The sequence below is a fragment of the Paracoccidioides brasiliensis genome, assembly GCF_000150735.1.
Source record: "Paracoccidioides brasiliensis Pb18 unplaced genomic scaffold supercont2.1, whole genome shotgun sequence".
NCBI classification, from domain to species: Eukaryota; Fungi; Ascomycota; class Eurotiomycetes; order Onygenales; family Ajellomycetaceae; genus Paracoccidioides; species Paracoccidioides brasiliensis.
The window spans coordinates 1,689,798-1,708,285 of NW_011371358.1; the positions used below are offsets into that span (position 1 = coordinate 1,689,798).

Sequence of the window (18,488 nt, forward strand, 5' to 3'; positions counted from 1 at the left end):
AAAGGGAGCAGCGAAGAGGTGTGCGCAGTGTGGTGAGGGCTGCGGGGTGCGAGTGGAAACCAACAACAAGCTGGGGAGGTGTAACTCTGTAGTTAAGCGGTTACTAGTTGGGTTGTCAAAGCAGCAGAGGACAAACTATAGAAACCGCAGGCAGGAGGCACTCCTCGGGGTGGTATCAACAGGTGAACTGCATACGCAAGGGCGGGTCAAGGGAGAGCAAAACAACTTTCGGAGCAGATTTGCTGGTGAAGTAGGAGGAGGGATGTGGGTTGTGAGGCGTAGGCAGACCGGCTGAGGGCGCGAAACACAAGGAAAGCGAGAGAGAAAGAGGGTTCGAGGGTTCGAGAGGCCTGGAGAGTAAGATCATTAAGCTCGTGAGGCGAGCAGTGGATGTTGAAGGCAATAGATTGACAGTGGAGGATATTTGTATTTTATTTTTTATTTTTACTTCTGGCCTGGCGCTTGCAGCGATACTAGGTGATCGAGGTTTATGGTGGAGAGGACGAACTCTACAAGACTTGGTTTGCTCAATAAGCCGCAAGTCAGCAGCCAATGGCGCAGCAGCCAAAGGCGGGAGAGCTGGGGATGAAATGCTGCAGGCAAGGAGACGTGGAGAGCGTAGTAATTAATATTTATGTCATGGCTGGAAGGAAAGGGAAAGGAAATGGAAAAATACCCTATAACTTGCACCTGTACACCTATTTAGCTTCGCAATGGTTCATCGAGTGCAATGTTGTTGTTGTTGTTGTTGGTGAGGTTGATATTTCAATATGAAAAACAGGAGATGTTAGCTCGAACGCCAACAACAACCTTGGGTCTTTGCCCCGTGTGGAATCCCCTCACGCGGTGCCAGACTCACAAGGTCTGCTGGAAAACAAATGACCAGGCTTGCACTCTAGTGCAGGTCATTCACCAGAGGCCTTGTATGTCATTATCGTTCACCCCTGGATAGCGGCAGAAGCAGAGGTCAAATATATATTTTGTTAAACTACACCAAGTTGGTTATATATTTACCTTGGGCCAGACGCTATTTTGATGCATTGTATCCACAGCATCCCAATCAACTTGACAGATCCATACAGCTTCATATAAGGCTATTATGATGTAGGACTTCACGGGATACCCAGGATCTACAAAGGGGAATGGGAAATGGATCTTTGTTAAGGCCTCACTGATATGATTAGTTCTGTCTCGCAGCTGAATATTCCTAATTCCAAGTTTGATATCGCGCTAAGATATATATCAAAAAATAAAAATAAATTAGACAACAGGATAACGTCAAGAAAGCTATATCAAAATCCCAATCATTGAAGACTACGGTCTGTGCCTTTAGCCCACGCCCTCAAGACATTCTTCTTCACCTTCCCAGTGCTGGTCTTGGGTAGTTCCGGCACCACCTCGACTTCCCTGGGCACCATGAATCGGCTGATGCCGCTCACATGTTTTGCCCACTCAATCACATCCTTGCCCCCAAGCTGTTTGCCACTCTTCACCGTGATGAATGCCTTGGGTCGCTCTCCCCAGTGAGAATCAGGTACAGCTACAACTCCCGCTTCGAGAATGTCCGGGTGTGTGACAAGCATGGACTCCAGAGCAATAGAGGATATGTTCTCTCCGCCTACAATAGGACATTAAAATTCTTAGCATTTAACAGAATCACAGACACAAGAGAAAAGAGGATGGCTGTGATTTCCCAGAAGATGACTTACCGCTAATGATGATGTCCTTGGCCCGGTCTAGGATCTTTATGGATCCATCCGGATGCCAGACGGCCAGATCCCCTGAATGGAGCACTCCTCCGCTAAAGAGCTTCTTCGTCTCCTCCACATTTTTATAGTACCCCTTGGCGCAAATATTCCCCACAAAGACAATCTCACCAATCTCCTTCCCATTCTTCTCTACGTCGATTATCGTCCCTTCAGGAACCTCTGTCTTGATCACACGGACCGGAAGACTGGTTAGGAACCCATAGCCCTGTCGTGCCATTCTCTCATATTTATCTTGTTCCGGAATCGTATCCCATTCAGGCAGGTAATAACCTTTCGTGATTGGGCCGTACGTTTCGGTAAGCCCGTAGACATGGACCGGGTGTAGGTTGAGGTTAGTCATTTGCTCGAACAAATGCGGTGTTGGCGGGCTTGCTGCGACTGTGACCCGAACGGGAGACGGGAGCATCTCTGCCTCTTTCGAGCTGCAGAGGATGGTATTAACAGTGGGAGCCGCGCAATAGTGAGTAATGCCCTCTTCCTTGAGTAGTTTCCAGATGAGGGGGTAGTCGATCTTGCGCAGACAGTAATGCGTGCCCCTGACGGCCGTCACAGCCCATGGGAAAGTCCATCCTATAATGTAATTTTGGTTAAATTAGGAAACCCCACGGATTGAAAAAAGTCTTTGAAGAATAGATGGTATATAAACGAACCCATAGCATGAAACATTGGCAACGTCCAAAGGTAACGGCACCGGCCCCGATTGTAATTTAATCCGGATTCTATTATATTCGCGAGGGTTGCCAGATAGCAGCTGCGATGGATATATTCCACTCCCTTTGGCCGCGAAGTTGTGCCGCTGGTGTACGAAAGCGCAATGAGGGCATCTTCATCTGCCGTCTGGGCGTTCAATCCTTCCCATCCATGGCTTCCAGACGCAGTATCAAAGTTGAGGCCTTCCAACACTGCTTGGTCGAATTGTCCACTAAGTTCACCTTCTATAGCATCTGTATCCGTGTCGATGATAAGAGGTATATGTGGGTAGGTCTTTCTGAACTCAACGAGAAGCGGGAGAAATTCTTGGTCGACGATGATGGCTTCTGCTTCGGAATGATTGAAGATGTACGCAATGTCTTCGGGTTTTAATCTGTAATTCACGGCTGAAGCTTCAATTTAGCACACGAAGACCAGAGGAAGTAGTTCCAGGTTGAGAATCATACCAACATTAACTGCGCCCGCCGCAGCTATAGCGAAAATCGATTCCAAAAACGCCGGGGTGTTAGGGCATAATATCCCAACCCTTTTGAATCCATGTTTTTTCAAATAGTATGCAAATCCCCGAGCCCGATCTGCTGTCTCAATATACGATCTTCTGAGGACCTTGTTGTTCGCGGTGACGTGGTAGATTGCTTCGGCCTGTTGATATTGAAGGTTTTTCGATCAGTAAGATAGAATGAATACTGAAACAAAGCAGAGCATCATACATCTGGTTCGATTGATGCAGCGCGCGGGAGGAAAAAAGTGGGAGAGAGCGCATGTCGATTGAAATTATGAGAAAACTGATCCCCTTGGGCTTCTGCGCCCTGGCTCTTTACGGGGAGGAAATGCTGCGTGAGATGGCGCAAACGATTTGCGGCACTAGACATGTCGATGAGGTGGCTGAACAAAACATACAATGGCAAATATATGAATAATTACTACCAGAGAATCAGGAAAAGAAAATTAAAATTAAAAAGACGGAGGGGAAAAAGAAAAGGATTGAACTGAGCCTTTTTAACACATTTGCCAGGTTCGCTCATTCGGCAATTTGTAGTGAAGTTTGGTTTGCCATTCCACGCGTCCGAGTTTGCACCGAATCACATGGAAGGCAACCCACAAAATTAAGTCGGCTCGGCATTCTCCAGGTTCGTTCCTCATCAACTACGTACCAACACAACTTCACAGCATCATTATTATGACTACAAAATCATTCTACCGCGCAGGGAAGAGGTTCACACACCATACACCATAAAATGTGCTAAGTTATTTTTGAGAAAGAAATCATTTAGTTTAAGCGCCATGGAATAATTTATAGAGAGACAGGTAGTAATGAAGTGTATATGAACAAGGATTCCTTCCAATACGGCACCCAGTAAAAAAAGAAAATCAAAGTTTTTGGTCTTTCCCTGTTCCTTCTGCAAACACTCTGCCCTTGATTCATTAAATATATTTTCGTGATAGTATAGGTACAGGCCGATGGGTTTGCTGTCCACATTGCACCCAGCTCTACCCGCATGAACCCAAGCCAGCCTCCCCACACCTCCTCCACAGAAATCTAATAACCATACTCCGCCAATTGATCCTTTGTCTTCTGATCGACATTGGCAGTCTTCTGGGCTTGTGCAAGTTGTCTCCGCGCGGCCTTCTTGCGCTCGTAGTATGCGGAACCCTTGACCTTTCTCCTCTCCTCGAGTCTAAACCTCCGATGAAAAGATCGTTGTTAGCAAACCATTCAAAAATCCAAAATCGTAAGAATAAATTTCCGTAATCTCCATGACGGAGATGCTCGCTGGCGACTGACCTTGCAACGACGTCCTGGTATTTCCAGCCAACCTCGTGGCTCAACCGTCCAACAGTGCAGTATTTACGGCCGGGCTTCAGCCTGAGAATTCGGAGGGCCTGGGGAACAACAACTCTCTTCTTCTTGTCATATGGTGGTGGGACACCCTCGAAGACCTTCAGTCTCTCCATGGCGGCGGCACCACGGGAGCTCTTGTGGGGAATCATGCCTCGGACGGCCTTGTAGAAGATACGGGAAGGAGCACGGAAATGGAAAGGACCTGCAACCCGATATTAGTGGGTCTGTCACCTGTCACGTAGGAATCGGGATCGGAAGTTTGCCTCACCCCCCCGAGTTGGGTTGAAACGAGTGATCTTTCGCAGATAGGCGTGGTACTTCACTGCAGGGAGAAAGAAATGGAGTCAGTCGCAAAATTCCATGATGCAATATCCATGCATCCCAATTTTCCCGGTTTCCCATGCCTTAAATGCCCTTTTATATATATATTTTACCAGATCCAAAAACCGAGAGAGGGGGGAAGATATATCGTACGTTTAGCGCGGAAGAATTCGCCAGAGATGTTTAGTGCTTCACATCGCACAACGACAATCTTTTGGCCATTAAGCAACTGCTTGGCCACGATGCTGGCCAGGCGACCAAGGAGATGTCCCTTGCCGTCGATGACGACCTATATTCATCACAACATTCCCAGTCAGTTTTCTCAGGTCCTTATTATAGAAGCGACGAGATAAGGTAAACGCACCACTGGCTCGAAGGTGGACATCCTGTCTGTCACTGGTTCACGAGGCAAATATCGAGCAAGGCGATGAGCTATGCTCGGGGATACACCTTGTGTAGTGTACTGTCGGGTTGGGTGTCGTAGTCGTTGTCGGTGTCGTTGGTCGTCTCCTTCAAACCACGAAGTCGGAGAGGTTCGATGGCGGGATATGGCTAAGCGAGGCTAGTTTGTGTGGAAGGCGAACGCGGAAGCCCTAAGTTGCCCAATAGAAGCATCTTCATCACGTGACTGTGGTCTTATTTGTAAAGAGAGCATTTATTTACTTCAACTGCTTTTAACTAAGGAATAACTAGGTTAGTTAACTGTTAATAGTTATTAACTGAGTTTAGTTACTCCTTTCTCGATGTCAACAAGATTCATGGTAAATATTGGGAAGTGTCTATACGTACCTGTCTCGACCTCAATCAATCTTGAGTTACTGGTTGTGATTTCTATCTATCTATCTCTTGTTCGTATGATAAATATTTCATGTTCTACGGTCATATCTATCTAGCTCCCGTTGCTGTTGACCAATGATTCGCCGACCTCGCTTCATCTACTCCTCCGCCCGTACAAACCGTTCTAACCGTTATATTTACACTGGGTAAGACGGTGAGTACAAGTTCTCACCATTTTTAATACCCATTGGCTACGTTATGCATACGGTTTTTGTGCAATAGGAGAGAGCGTTGCAAAGTTCCTGAGCTCCTCGACATCCCCTATTTACAAACACCTGGAAGTACGATCGCAATTGTTGCGCATCTAATGACCTAATCACATCATTTCAGGCTTCTTTCAGAGCCCTTCATTTTCTAGAAGAATTTCGGATGAAGAAAAAGCCCCAATTGTCTCTTGTGTCGAGTCAAGTTCTCGTTTTAAAAGCCAACCAATTCAAGGCAACTAACTGGCCGCATAGAGGGGGTAAAAGATTTAACAATTCTCTGGTTGTGGACCTGGACCTACCGGCTGATGAATAGAACTACAACCGTAGCTAAGAGGACCACCCTTGTAGGTCCGCGGGTAGAATACAGTAACCTGAAATCCGAATTGACAGATGCCATGCTAGCATTAAACTACGTACAAGCTCAGGATCAGTGCCTTCATGCCTTCATGCCTCCATTAAAGAATAAATATTAAATCTAGTCAAATCTCATCAGCAAATCCGTATAACTGATTGCGACATCCTATTCCAACAATGAAACAAACTCCTAATATATAGTAGGTTCCGGTCTAATTTAACTTTATTAAAACTAATTATATGTTAGCGCCGCGCGCTACGAACAATACAAATATTTATAAGAAGGCGATTACCTAGCAACATTAGACACTATGGCGGAGTGGTTAACGCGGTGCCCTGCTATGTGGTGTTCGACCATAAGCGAAGGCATTTCCTTCGGGAGCGCAGGTTCGAATCCTGCTGGTGTCGTTCTTTTTTTTACCTTCACTATATTCCTCCTCTTTATTCTCTTTTTGTGTTTTTGTTTTTTTTAACCCTCGGCTCCTAATTGACTTTACCATACTTTTGAGGCCCTTTTTTACTTGTTTTACTAAGCGAAATCGCGATAACTAGTTATTCAACCCTATCTGTTCTGTAGCGGCTTTCGTCCAAGGGGCAATCAGCACTAGCGGGAGCTTCGATGGCCTGGGTTATGTGGAGTGGTTTTAAAACCCCTTGAGTTGACATACCTTCTAGGTTAATGGATGCCCTCTTCTGCCATTCTACTGTCCAAATAGATATGAAAATTCATCCATTCGAGGTAATCTTGGTGGCGTGTTGAAGAGCTACGTAACGTGACTTACCACTAAATGAGCCATATCACTAAACGAGCCGCTCTCAGCAAAACTGCCTCAACTTGCTAGAATCTAATTAATTCCACAACAATGAAATAAATATTAATTAGATTATTAAATAGTAATGAGAGTATTCTCTAGTTCCATACAAAATAGGTGGTTTAATAAAATAGATGTGTGCTTGGCCGAAGAACGCGGCCATGATGGGAGACCCGGCATGGAGTAAGGAGATTGATCAAAGGAGTGTCAATTTCTGAATTAGTAGTAGAAGCAGCAGTAAGCTGCTCTGGGGGATTGAGGTTGACCTCATTTCCTAGACTGGAAGGTTGGATAGGGTTTAAAGGTTTAGAATCCACTGTAGGCGCCTGCTTCTGCTGTCACTTTGAAGCAGCTGTAGTTGAACTGACTGATTTTTGCTTTGCAGTGCAAGTACTAGCCTGTTCTTGCTTCTCAGCTTCAAGCTGAGCCTTTTTAGCCTCTCTAGCAAGCTGCTGAGCTTTGTGATGCTCTGCCTTTCTAGCCTTCTCTTCCTCACAGGCTTTGTGAGCTGCTGCCTGAGCTGCTTGTTGTTCAATTTGTTTTTGCTAAGCCTCTTCAGCTTCATGTGCTTTTCAGAGATCACATTGAAGTTGCTCTTGGGTTTGTTGAGAAGTTTTCTCCTCTTTTTCACAATCTGCTTCCTGAATCCTCTCATGAGCTTGTTGAACCTTGGATGGTGAGAAGAATTGAGTCTGGCCAGGCTGCTGCTCTGGATTCAATAGACCTAAGGACTTTCCACACTGTCATTGCTTCTTTTCATTGCATAAAGCTTTAATTAGGGCCTTATTCTCATGCACAAGCATCTTCTTTTCAAAGACAAGCTTCTCACTAGCATGTACAATCTTTTCCATGTCTTTAGAGAGCAGGCTCTGCCAAATTCAAATTCTCTTAATATCATGTTGAAGAGCACAGGTAGTTGTAGGTGTAGCAATCTCAGTTGAAGCTGAATTGACTGGAGATATAGACTGTTTTGTAAATCAGTAAAGAACATGCTCAGAAGTAAAAGAATGAATATCAGTGACAGCAAATGTGGATTGAATATTCTTAGCTGTTAAAGACTGATCTCATGTGAAATTGAAGACTGATAAAAAGCTTCTTTTAGTCATTTGAATGAATTCAAATTCACTGCAAAGAAGGTTATTGATGCTGTGAGAGTATGCTTCTGCTAGAGAACTAAAGATGTCAACATTCAAAGATTGCAGTCAGTGAGTTGAATGTGAAGGCAGTACTGCAAGAAGGATTCAATTTTGATCTGCAAAATCAATAAATCTCATATTGACATGAGAAGAGTGCTCATCTAGAATAAGAAGATGTCTTTCATGGCCTGCTTTAGTCTTGATGTGCTCATCAAAGATCCACTTTAGTCAGTTAAGCTCATAGTCATTATTACTTCAATCTTTTTTAGAAACTGCAAAATAAGCTGTATTATTCTCATCCAGATCCTCTAGTCATGTATCCAACATATTGTGAGACTCTTCTTGATAAATAAGAGTGAATGGAAGAGCTGTTCCATCTGCACATATTGCTGTGAGTAGAGAGATGAATTCACAGCTGTCATCTTGAACTGCAGTAATTTGCTTTGTCTTCAGAGCTTCAACTGGAATGATCCACTTAGTAGCCTGACTGATGCCAATTAAGAAGCCCTTTTCATCAAAATTGTAGATATTTGATGGCTCAATATTGTATTTTTTGATCTTCTCATTCAACTATGTAGTTACACAGCAAAATAGTTAGCAAGAGCCTATAGAGAACTTAGTGCAAGAAAACAAGCAAAAGATCAAAATACTAGCTGGAAATAATGCTCGAAATGAGTAGAATTATCTGCTATCTTGCATTTTTGATCAATGCCATAGACATGAATTCTTTGAATTTGAGCCTTATAGTGCTCAGTAAAGCACCTCACCCAGTGAATTCCAACAGGTTCTTTGATGATTTCTGCAATGAGATTTCAAATGATTTGAGGTGTAGGAGCAAAGCTGCAAGCTGCAAGCTTCTCTATATGAAGCAGAAGCATTTGTTCTTGCTGATTTGAGAGCTTCTTCTTATGTTGGGAGGCTGCTTCATCCTGCATGAGTTGCAAGCTGTTATAATGCTGGTGCAGCATTTCCCTTATTAATTGAGTGCTTCCTAGCAGTTGCAGTGTAATTTTTGACCTTTTGAGCTCTTAAATCCTTAATTGCAAGTTGAATAGCTTCTTTGTTTGGCATCTCAAAGCAGTGGAAGTTGAAGAATTAAATTGCAGCGCGTCGCAAAAACGCGGCTCGTTTAGTGGCACGGCTCGTTTAGTGGTAAGTCACGTTACTTAGCTAGCCAATGTTCTTTCAGTCGAGCCACGCACACCCCCAGCCGAGATAGACTTCCGTTTGGTTTCAAGTTCAATGAGGTAGAATATGCGCACGGCTAAAGAGATGTATTTCCCATATCTATACTCATTTTTCTCTGAGTAGTCCACTGTTATTCTCAGGGTAGCAGTTCCCCACCCTGTAAGCGGGCCCCCTTACTTCTTACCAGCCGGCGTAAAACAAGTGCATAAAGTCCTAAACTCACAAAACACGCCCACTTCAGTCCCCAAGCTCCAAAGGCTCTCATGACGCACTATGCAAGGTCATCTTCAATACCATTACACGCACCTGCCAGAGGCAAGGAGCATCGTGTGCCACAGACTTTACAAACGATGATTGGTGCTCTAGAACCTGATCTACACATTCAGCCTTCGCCCCTTGAATCGCGGCGTCTATAGAGAGCTCGGGATGATATTCAATAGATATTTGATTGGGAGTCTCGTGGGGTGTAGGCTGTGGTTAGGAGAGGGCAGATGCCGTGATGTGAAGGTGCTTCAGTGCAGTGAACTCAGACAAAGAACTGATGATGCTAAGTTGTGTAACGCCACTTGTTGAATATGAATTAAATACCCAGAAAGAGCGAGTTTCGGAATCTTCGAGAAAGGGGATTAACCATCTGGATAGCATTGTCTTCATATGTCTCCGGTTCAGAATGGCGTTATACGAACGACTGGGGACTTTTTAACATTCGATTATCTGCTCTGCACCATTCCCGGTCAGCAATACATAAGCTGTTCATGGATAATTGCAGACTAATTTTTGTGATGCAACCGCAGTCTCGGTCTTGGGAAACCGTGCAGCCCAGAACTGCTGAACTCCAGGAAAGGCTCTGTCGACTGGGATTTGGGTATTACCGGGCCAATGCACATGTCCAGATGTGAGCAGTGGCAAGATAAATGGGCGGCCCATATCACCGTCATTCTGGGAGTACATAACCTCCCAGGCCTACTCGCGAAGCAGGTCGATCAGCTACCCGACTCAAATAGCCATACCCAAGCATCTCCAACTTCAACTTTCCCAATATAGGCACAGAAAGTACCAAGGAAGCTAATGAGCGCATCCGGGGAACCAGCTTGAAGCCCTTTTTCTGCCATTTCCCCCTCATATTCGTCGTCATACTAAAATATTCGATTGCTTTGCATAAAGAGGGCGGAGCGGTCAGCAGAGCTTTTTAAGCGCTCATAGCCTGGGTCTTAACCAACCGTAAAGAGCAAAGGCTCTGTGGTTGAAAAGCGCAATTCACAGACCACCCGAGGAAGCCATGGCCCTTTGCAAAGATGGTTCGAGGCAGTGGTACGACATTTCCCTGGGAACGTTATGTAAGTAACGTGGGTAGTAGTGCCTCATAGAGTTGACGAGAAGTATGCAGCGGATTCAACCGTTGACTCGGGGTCTTTAGGTTGAATGCAATGATCATTAATCTTTCCGTCGGGCAAGTGGGACAGGCATTATCTTGATGGAAGTTCAGCTGCCTCGCTAGCTGGCTGGTCACTGTCGGAACAGTACACGCCCCCAGGTGTACGTGGGAGAAATTCCACCCGAATTGGAACGGCATGGCTATCGACAGGCGTAAACTCACTCAGATACGCATAGGATATCTGCGGAACTGCACTCCAGCCGCAAGAGCATCATATTGATGTCGTTGCTTTAATCTCTTCCAGCAAACTTTGCGAACGCTGCTGACAGGGGCTACTATTGGAGGGAAACCAAACATATCAACCTACTCTCGCTTAGGTTGCCCTTCACGTAGGTATTGTACGAGAATTAAGAGTGCAACCATGAGGTTATTGGAGAATTGCAGCCAGATAAAATTCACTGAAAATTGTGAGCTACTCATCATATCAATGGGAGAGGTTCTAAGTTCTTGCGCAAACTCTTAATCATGGCAGGTGAGCAAGTATCAGTGAGTGTGGCTGACATCTCCAGGTCCGGAGTCGACGAGTCGCAGAAGAACCTTGAAGTCGGGTTACCCTTAGTAGCACAGAATTGCAAAGGGAGCACCTGTTTTATCGAGCGCACCACTGTCACTGTGATAATGGCTTTTCAGACCCCTCCTACTTTGTTCGAGACGGCGGCTGATAGGGCATGGCTATTGGCGATGGATGACCGAACGTTTATAGTGGTGGAGGGGTGAAGAAAGCGCAGGTGAAGTTGGGACGGGGGAAACGTTTGTATTGGAATTGAGTTTCATAAGTCTATGTATGGCTATTTACTCTATATGCCCTTTGGCTGTGGAATGGCAAAATTTCAGAGAGGGAGCCGGGAATGAAAATGTATGTAAGGTTCGAGAATAACATACGATGTCAATATGTGTTTGTTGATAGGGTTCTTGTCGATATTAAAAGGAGGGGCAGATCCCGGGCAAGCAGTGAAAGAGCAAGTAGGTAAAAGGGCAAAGGGCAAAGGGCAAAATCAATTGGCTCCTGGTCTTATGTATTTATCTGAGGTAAGAGATTTGAGCAACATGCTCACCAGTGTCTGCATATACATAGCAGATATTGAAGAGGGCAAATGCACTCAAGACAACCCATGGTTAGTCCCGTCAACCACATCACCAAGATCAACCGGATTCTGTCTCATCCGTGGTGCCTCATAGAATGTTTCCTCAACTTCTTCTAAACTTCCCTGGCTACTTCTAGTGGTGATCTGTTTCAATACCAAAAGGCTAGCGAACTGATGGTTAAAAGTGAAACTCAAGGGTGTGAATCTTCAGCCAACCGGATTGCCGCCCGCTCCCTCTCGCCCCGCCTGTGCTGTGAGTATGCAGAGTGAATGATTTGTGAAGGGGACGCGAGCCCATACATGACTTGGTTGCGATGAAAATACTTTACCAATTGTTCGATGGGGAAGTTGGGAGAAGCACTGCCATCACTGCAAGTTCTTTTTGGTTTTATCTCCAGTAATTATATTTTCACTTCCATTTGTTACACAGTATGTCATCCCTCCCCTCAAACCCCCACGTCTGTGTAAAAAAGCCATAAAATGCGAACCATATGCCAGCTGGAGAGTATTAGAAGTCAAGAGGGGTTGAGAAACATCCATTGATGTCCCAGACTTGAACCGTGCATTGGTGAATTAAAGCCTGGGACTCGATTGGCTCAATCCCTCCCCCGCAGGTGGCTAACACCACCCTTTTTTTTTCTTTTTTTTTTTTTTTTTCGCTGATTCCAGGAGGATCATGGAAGCTTCAAAGTTCACAGGATGTCAACGCCGAGCGCCAGCAAGGAGTTTTCGACCAACGAACGAATAGTACAAGCCAGTTTGCATGGGTTGACGGAAGTTTATAACCCTGGATGATGTAAAAATGGGCCAACCCACAATGCGGATACCAGTCTTCTTCCACCAATCAGTCCATGACATCGACAAGCAGGTGGAAAAGCCAAAATTATTGCCTCACCTCGGGATTGGAGTGCCTATAATGTTGTATGCATGGCCAAACTCCTGATGTGAGAGAGGCATCAAGACCACACTTGAGAAGTGAAGAGGGCACGAGAACGGTCTAGGGTTTGCTAGAATGTGCTCTGGACAATTACTATCATATCCCACACGACCCACAAGAAGCCGACGTATTAACTAACTACTAGTTAGACTAATAGGAGCCAACCTCCACGAAATAATAATGCATATTTTCGATCTGCGGTTGTAGGGGTGGTGGATCCCCGCGCTGCCAGACCCTAAGGTGCTTTAAGCGGGTTGAGATGGATAGTTAACACATCACCATCACTGTTTCAAGGTTGATGATGAGGATGAACGGGCGGTGGGTTAACTTAGTTACCCCTCCAAGTCAGTTGCCTTGGTACGGTGAAATGGGCAGGGATCGGATGACGCCAGGTAGCGACGTCAGACCATAACGTGCCCACTGCGGCACTCCAAGTTAGGGACGCTCGGGGTCTTCCTGGTCGTGACATGTCCACCTGTGTTCGTTGGATCCTTGGATGTTGCACTTTTTGGTTGTCATTCCGGCAACTACCGGCAGCTTTGCTCTTTGCCTGTCCCTCTCACCAAATATTTTCGAGTAGTGTGTAGTAGTATCAGACATTTATTTTATTTTATTTTACTCCCAAACCACTCATCCCCATTTACTCGTTTTATTGGACGAACCGCCTTACCCGTCTCCCATGCGTATCTACCCCATGAGGCAATCAAAGTGATGCGAAAGGATGGGCCAGAACTCCCAAAGAAACCCCGAGTTATTAATTCGCTGGCAAGTCGCAACGCCTGGATCTACGGTGTGGTGTGTCGGAAGCAGCTGGCCAAATCAACTGCAGTTACCATGGACCAAGGCTAGGTTTCAGTTCAACCTACCAAAAAGTTAGTCAAAAGCTGACGAAAGTTACCCCGCTATTTTATTTACTTTTTTTTACCTTGCCCGCGTCGATGATGGAGACAGAGTTTCGCACCAGGAACAAACCAGAAGCTTCCAACCAAGGCACACTGCGGCTCGCAGTCATGTCAAAGGCAAGAATACCTCTATGCTTTAACCTCCGTATGATGTTTCAAAGTCGTAACAATGAATGTCCCTTGGATCAGGGAATTTGAGAGCAAATCCATCATCGCAATTCTCAATAAATTAATCAGCATTTGTAAGAGTGCCCAGATAGGGGCCTGCTCCATATCGGCAGGCTGGGATTTGACGGAAAAAATTCGGTGGATGAATGGGAGGGCACTCGGCGGTGAAAAGGGCATCCTATCACCACTCGCCCACCAAGTGCCAGTCAAGATCAAACTCAGACTGTTAAGTCCGGAACAGAGCAAGCTGTTTCGATGGTTGCATTCTTGCTTCCAATATCGAATCATTAAATACCAGCCTTGGAAAGATGTCAATCTGGATCTGCCGTAGCGAATCGGACTAGGCAGTTCCTGTTGGATCCCCCATCGTCATAGCCATTGCCATTCACCCATAGCTCTTGGCTCTCCCGTCTAAATGCAGCGTAGAATGTCTTTCCAGCACTAACATTCTTCAATACGATATTGCCTCAAACTGGGGCTGGACTTCCCTACAAAGCGTTGAAGGGAGGGAGGGGGTAAGTTAACTTTGAGGTTTGTTGGTCTGCTAGAAGCAGCGTTGAATCAACCATCCACGAAGGGGTTTCAACGTCCTGGGGGAAGTCCAGTCGTTATAGAGAGGGAAGCCATATCAGATGTTTCTGGGGGAGAAGATTAGCTTGAGATATTTGAGGCACAAGGCACGGGGCACGGGGCACGAGGGCACCAGATTGCCAGCAACGAAAAGTGAAAGGGAAATATGAAATATGAAAGAATAAGAAAAATGAAAAAAAAAGAAGTTCAGAATGAAGGAGGGGGGGAGGGGAGGGGGGGGGGGGGGGGGGGGTAGAATAGAAATAACTATATCTAACCGCAGTCAATCATATAATTTCCCCTCTCCTCTTATCATATTTCTGTCGGGAATAATCCCTCCCCTCGAGTAACTCTACAGAGATAGATCACTCTCGGATCGACCATCCCAGCTGGCGCTTCGAAGTTTCTCTCAGAGCATCACAACAGCAGCAACTGCCCATTCTGCTTTGATTTGCCTGCATCTTCCAACCTCTTCCCTCTCTCCCTGTGACGTGACTCTGCCCCTCATCTTTGTGCATCTTCAACTCGAAAGCGCCGGGGCACAGGAGGAGAATCAGCCAATTCACTTTCGACACTACTGTAGCTATCATCTGAACAGTCCCCAAAGCTAGCCTGCTAGCCAGTCTTGTCCTGTTTGACCCTGATCCTTTTTCTCCTCTCCGTTTAGTATTTTAGTATTAATTATACTGATCACCACCAGCGCGGTTCCTCTCAATCTTTCTTATCTCTTCCCTTTCCGGTTGCTTCACCGCTTCTACAGGCTCTGCCCTGACCCCATACATCTCCATCCTTTTTAGTAAACAAAGCCAGAAACACCTACCATCTGTCTTCTTTTCTCTCTCCATCATTCACCCCCCCTATGTGATCTCTCTCTCTCTCTCTCTCTGTGTGTGTGTGTGTCACACCGTCAACATCCATTGCCGTTGATATTCTCTCCTCCCTAGCTCATTCTTCCTCATTTATTTTGCCTTTCGCGCTCTTCCAGCGTGCTCTGAAGAATTTGCCCTCAGCTGTGCAGTGCAGCAGCGTGTGTTTGGCCACGCCCTCCTTTCGCAAAGGACGTGGCGCAGGTCTCACTCCAACCAAGGCCCGTTCCTTTCCCCGTTTTAATAACTAATAACGAGGACCTCTCACTTCTGCCAACGACCGTAGCCAACGACCGCGGGGGGGGGGGAGAATCCACCCGCAACATCAGACCTAAACTTCGTCTTACTCTGATCTCTTCCCGCCTCTTCCTCTCTTCCTCTCTTCCTCTCTTCCTCGTGGCGACTTCTGCGGATCATCATACGATTTTCATATTTTTATTTATTTTATATTCTATTTCATATTCTGTTATTTATTTATCTTCTTTTATTCGCCGTCTTCTCTACCAAATCTTTCTTTATTTACTACCTACTCGTTTTGGTTCATATCACCAAGAATCCCAAAGGAAGCCCATATACAACCTCAACCCAAGACTCACCAACGAAACCATTTAATCGTTTCAAATTCAATAAAGCTGCAACCTTGTCGAATGAAGCAAATTTCTCACAGTAATGCATTGTTGATGAGGCCCGCTGCTGTCGTGATTTGCCTCTGACCAGATATATATTCGTTACATTCATCGTTCGGCTACTGTAATCGGCCACGTTCACTGCATTCCCCTACGTCGAACGTAGTCGATCAATTTCCACGATAGATTCAATTCACCTTCGAAATCTCAGACTATTACACTATGTCCGAATCTTCTACAATAGATCCATACAAGACGCTGGGAATCACTAAAAATGCGACGATTGCTGAAGTAAAAAGCGCGTATAGGAAACTGGTGCTTCAGTGTCACCCAGATAAGATCAAGGACGAAGAACTACGGAAAGACTCCTTGCCCAGGTTTCAAAAAGTGCAATCCTCTTACGAGTTACTAATGAATGAGGAAAGCCGGGCGGAATACGATAATAAAGCGCGGCACGCCGACCAGGGAAGGAAATTCCAAACAAAGACACGGAAAGATGATGCTGGCTCAACTACATACCAACCTTCGGCATTCGCAAAATCATACGAATATCGAGACGGGGCTTTATACGAAGAGCGTGCACCTAAAAGCAGCAGTCGATTCTTTGAGAGCGATGTGCCTTTTTCTGAAGAACCCCGACCTTCGTCGAGGAAATACGACGGATACAGGAAGAAGCAATATACAGAGGAAAAGGAAAAGAAGAAGAGCAGACAATCAAACCCGCCAGTCCCGAGTCGTTCAAGCAAGGACCATACACGTGACGCTCGGGAGTCTGTGAAATCAAATCGCTCGGATCGTGCAAAAAACAGAGACAAGGAGCGAAAGAGAGATCGAGTTCATTCAGAGAAACACCCGAAAGCTTTTGTGGTCAGTGAACCGGAAACTGAAACTGATTCAGATATTCAATATTATACCAACGAGACTCCGGATACGCAGCATTATACTGCTACAAGTTCAGATAGGCAACAGTATACTGCTACAACTTCGGATAGGCAACAGTATACTGCTACGGCTCCGGATAGGCAACAGTATACTGCTACGGCTCCGGATAGGCAACAGTATACTGCTACGGCTCCGGATAGGCAACAGTATACTGCTACGACTCCGGATAGGCAACAGTATACTGCTACAAGTTCAGATAGGCAACAGTATAATGCTACAACTCCGGATAGGCAACAGTATGCTGCTACGACTCCCGATACGCAGCAACATTCCTCCACAGACCCAGAGTACCAACAGTATACTACCATGCCCCAGCCGCAGCCGCAGCAGTATGAAGAACATCGAAGGAGATCCAAGCCGGATTCCAAGGAATCGTCAACGAGACATTTTAAGGACGATGAGGAGGATTATACGGAGGATTATACGGAGGATTATACGGAGGATTGGTCTTCGTCGAAATTAGACGACGCTAAAAGGTATATCCAACGATCGAAAAGCGGTGGGTATTCATACGATACTGACCGTCGTTCGTCTTCCTCGTGGTCGTCTCCTTCTGCCCATCGTGCCGTGCATGTCGATCCTCCCCGCCGTTCGCCTGCAACAACCCGAACCAGGGACTCTCCACGGCCCAGCTTATCCGGCAGAGATCGCAGGGGATCAGCCGATGTACCGGACTCATCTCTGAAACCCCACATGTCGCCTCGAATTCCTACCTTGCAAAGCACCACTTCTGCACCCTCGGGGTTTAAGCCACCCTTCTCCTTTCCATCTCATCGATCTGCTCCAAAATCCCATCCTCCACTCCCCCGTCGATCAGAGACCTTGCCATACTCAGTCTTATCTCGTCACCACACGGAAATTCCATCCTTCCTATCCTCAAAGGTAAGGGAGCCCGTTGACTCCGGCTATTCCAGTCCTGGGACACCAGAAATGCGCACGGGAACAAGCCCACCAGTATCAGGTAGATATACTGTCGTCGAGGACAGTGAAAATTACATGTCCCATCGATCTGTCCGCATCGACCCCACTACTGGTTTTTATAGCAACGTCAGACGGAACCAGAGCATTTCTCCGACGCGTCGTCAATCCTCGTCCAACCCACCACCTCCGCCACCCCTCTCCAGGTCCAGGACTTATAACAACTACCCGCTAGATCACAACAACATGCCAACTTATTACGAGTCGAGTGCCATACCTTCATTGCGAACCACCGCACCAACCCCTTCTGGAGCGGGCTTGTTTGGCGAAGTCCCACCAAACCAATATGAAACGCCTAAGATAATAATTCCCGACAGTGACATTCGTTATTCTCCCCATTTATCCGAGAAAAACATTCGGTACAGTTACGTTCCGAGCTCGAGGAAGGGGTCTCTCGATCCTAATGGATATCGATAAGTTTATCCGCGAACTTATGCTCGAAATGATTCAGCTCCATTATGCTAAGCGATGAACTTTATAATTTTTCTTTTCTTTCCTTGGTTGTGTTGAATGGACGTTGTATTGTTTTTTTTCTCTTCTTTGTTTTATTTTTATTTATACGAACCTCATGGATCAATGTTGTTATGACATTTCTTTGATTCTCTACGTTTTCATATATTTCTTTACTCTTACATCTCATGACCTAACGATTACCTGAACGATCTCTCAACTATTGATATGTCTGGGGTTTTTTTTTTATTTTTATTTTCAAACCCTCATACCGTGCCCTTTGATATCTAGCATATATCTGATGGGGCGGCAATGCAAGGAGATGGCTTGTTTCTTGCTTTGTCTTGTCCAC

General features: G+C 45.8%; 6 protein-coding genes and 1 non-coding gene across 7 annotated transcripts; 4 read left to right on the forward strand and 3 right to left on the reverse strand.

The window, feature by feature from the left end:
- Positions 1-1,304: 1,304 nt before the first annotated feature.
- Positions 1,305-3,352, reverse strand: PADG_00513 (uncharacterized protein; the record flags this gene model as incomplete). The annotated part of the gene is made up of 5 exons (XM_010758076.1): positions 1,305-1,618; positions 1,710-2,339; positions 2,420-2,866; positions 2,927-3,122; positions 3,191-3,352. 5 exons carry the CDS (start codon positions 3,350-3,352, stop codon positions 1,305-1,307), a joined length of 1,749 nt encoding a protein of 582 aa, XP_010756378.1.
- A 668-nt stretch (positions 3,353-4,020) lies between these two features.
- Positions 4,021-5,029, reverse strand: PADG_00514 (60S ribosomal protein L16; the record flags this gene model as incomplete). The annotated part of the gene is made up of 5 exons (XM_010758077.1): positions 4,021-4,159; positions 4,267-4,525; positions 4,592-4,645; positions 4,798-4,933; positions 5,009-5,029. The coding sequence occupies 5 exons, from the start codon at positions 5,027-5,029 to the stop codon at positions 4,021-4,023; spliced, it is 609 nt and encodes a 202-aa protein (XP_010756379.1).
- A 1,317-nt stretch (positions 5,030-6,346) lies between these two features.
- On the forward strand, positions 6,347-6,449 carry PADG_11104. Its single transcript has one exon. It is a non-coding gene; the product is annotated as a tRNA-Ser (tRNA).
- A 3,398-nt stretch (positions 6,450-9,847) lies between these two features.
- PADG_11105 (uncharacterized protein) lies at positions 9,848-10,221 on the forward strand (the record flags this gene model as incomplete). Its single annotated transcript, XM_010758403.1, has 2 exons — positions 9,848-9,852; positions 9,972-10,221. 2 exons carry the CDS (start codon positions 9,848-9,850, stop codon positions 10,219-10,221), a joined length of 255 nt encoding a protein of 84 aa, XP_010756705.1.
- An 856-nt stretch (positions 10,222-11,077) lies between these two features.
- On the forward strand, positions 11,078-11,329 carry PADG_00516 (uncharacterized protein; the record flags this gene model as incomplete). The annotated part of the gene is made up of 1 exon (XM_010757565.1): positions 11,078-11,329. The coding sequence occupies one exon, from the start codon at positions 11,078-11,080 to the stop codon at positions 11,327-11,329; it is 252 nt and encodes an 83-aa protein (XP_010755867.1).
- A 2,686-nt stretch (positions 11,330-14,015) lies between these two features.
- PADG_11106 (uncharacterized protein) lies at positions 14,016-15,062 on the reverse strand (the record flags this gene model as incomplete). The annotated part of the gene is made up of 2 exons (XM_010758404.1): positions 14,016-14,145; positions 14,962-15,062. The coding sequence occupies 2 exons, from the start codon at positions 15,060-15,062 to the stop codon at positions 14,016-14,018; spliced, it is 231 nt and encodes a 76-aa protein (XP_010756706.1).
- A 926-nt stretch (positions 15,063-15,988) lies between these two features.
- Positions 15,989-18,103, forward strand: PADG_00517 (uncharacterized protein; the record flags this gene model as incomplete). The annotated part of the gene is made up of 1 exon (XM_010758078.1): positions 15,989-18,103. One exon carries the CDS (start codon positions 15,989-15,991, stop codon positions 18,101-18,103), a length of 2,115 nt encoding a protein of 704 aa, XP_010756380.1.
- Between the last annotated feature and the right edge of the window lie 385 nt (positions 18,104-18,488).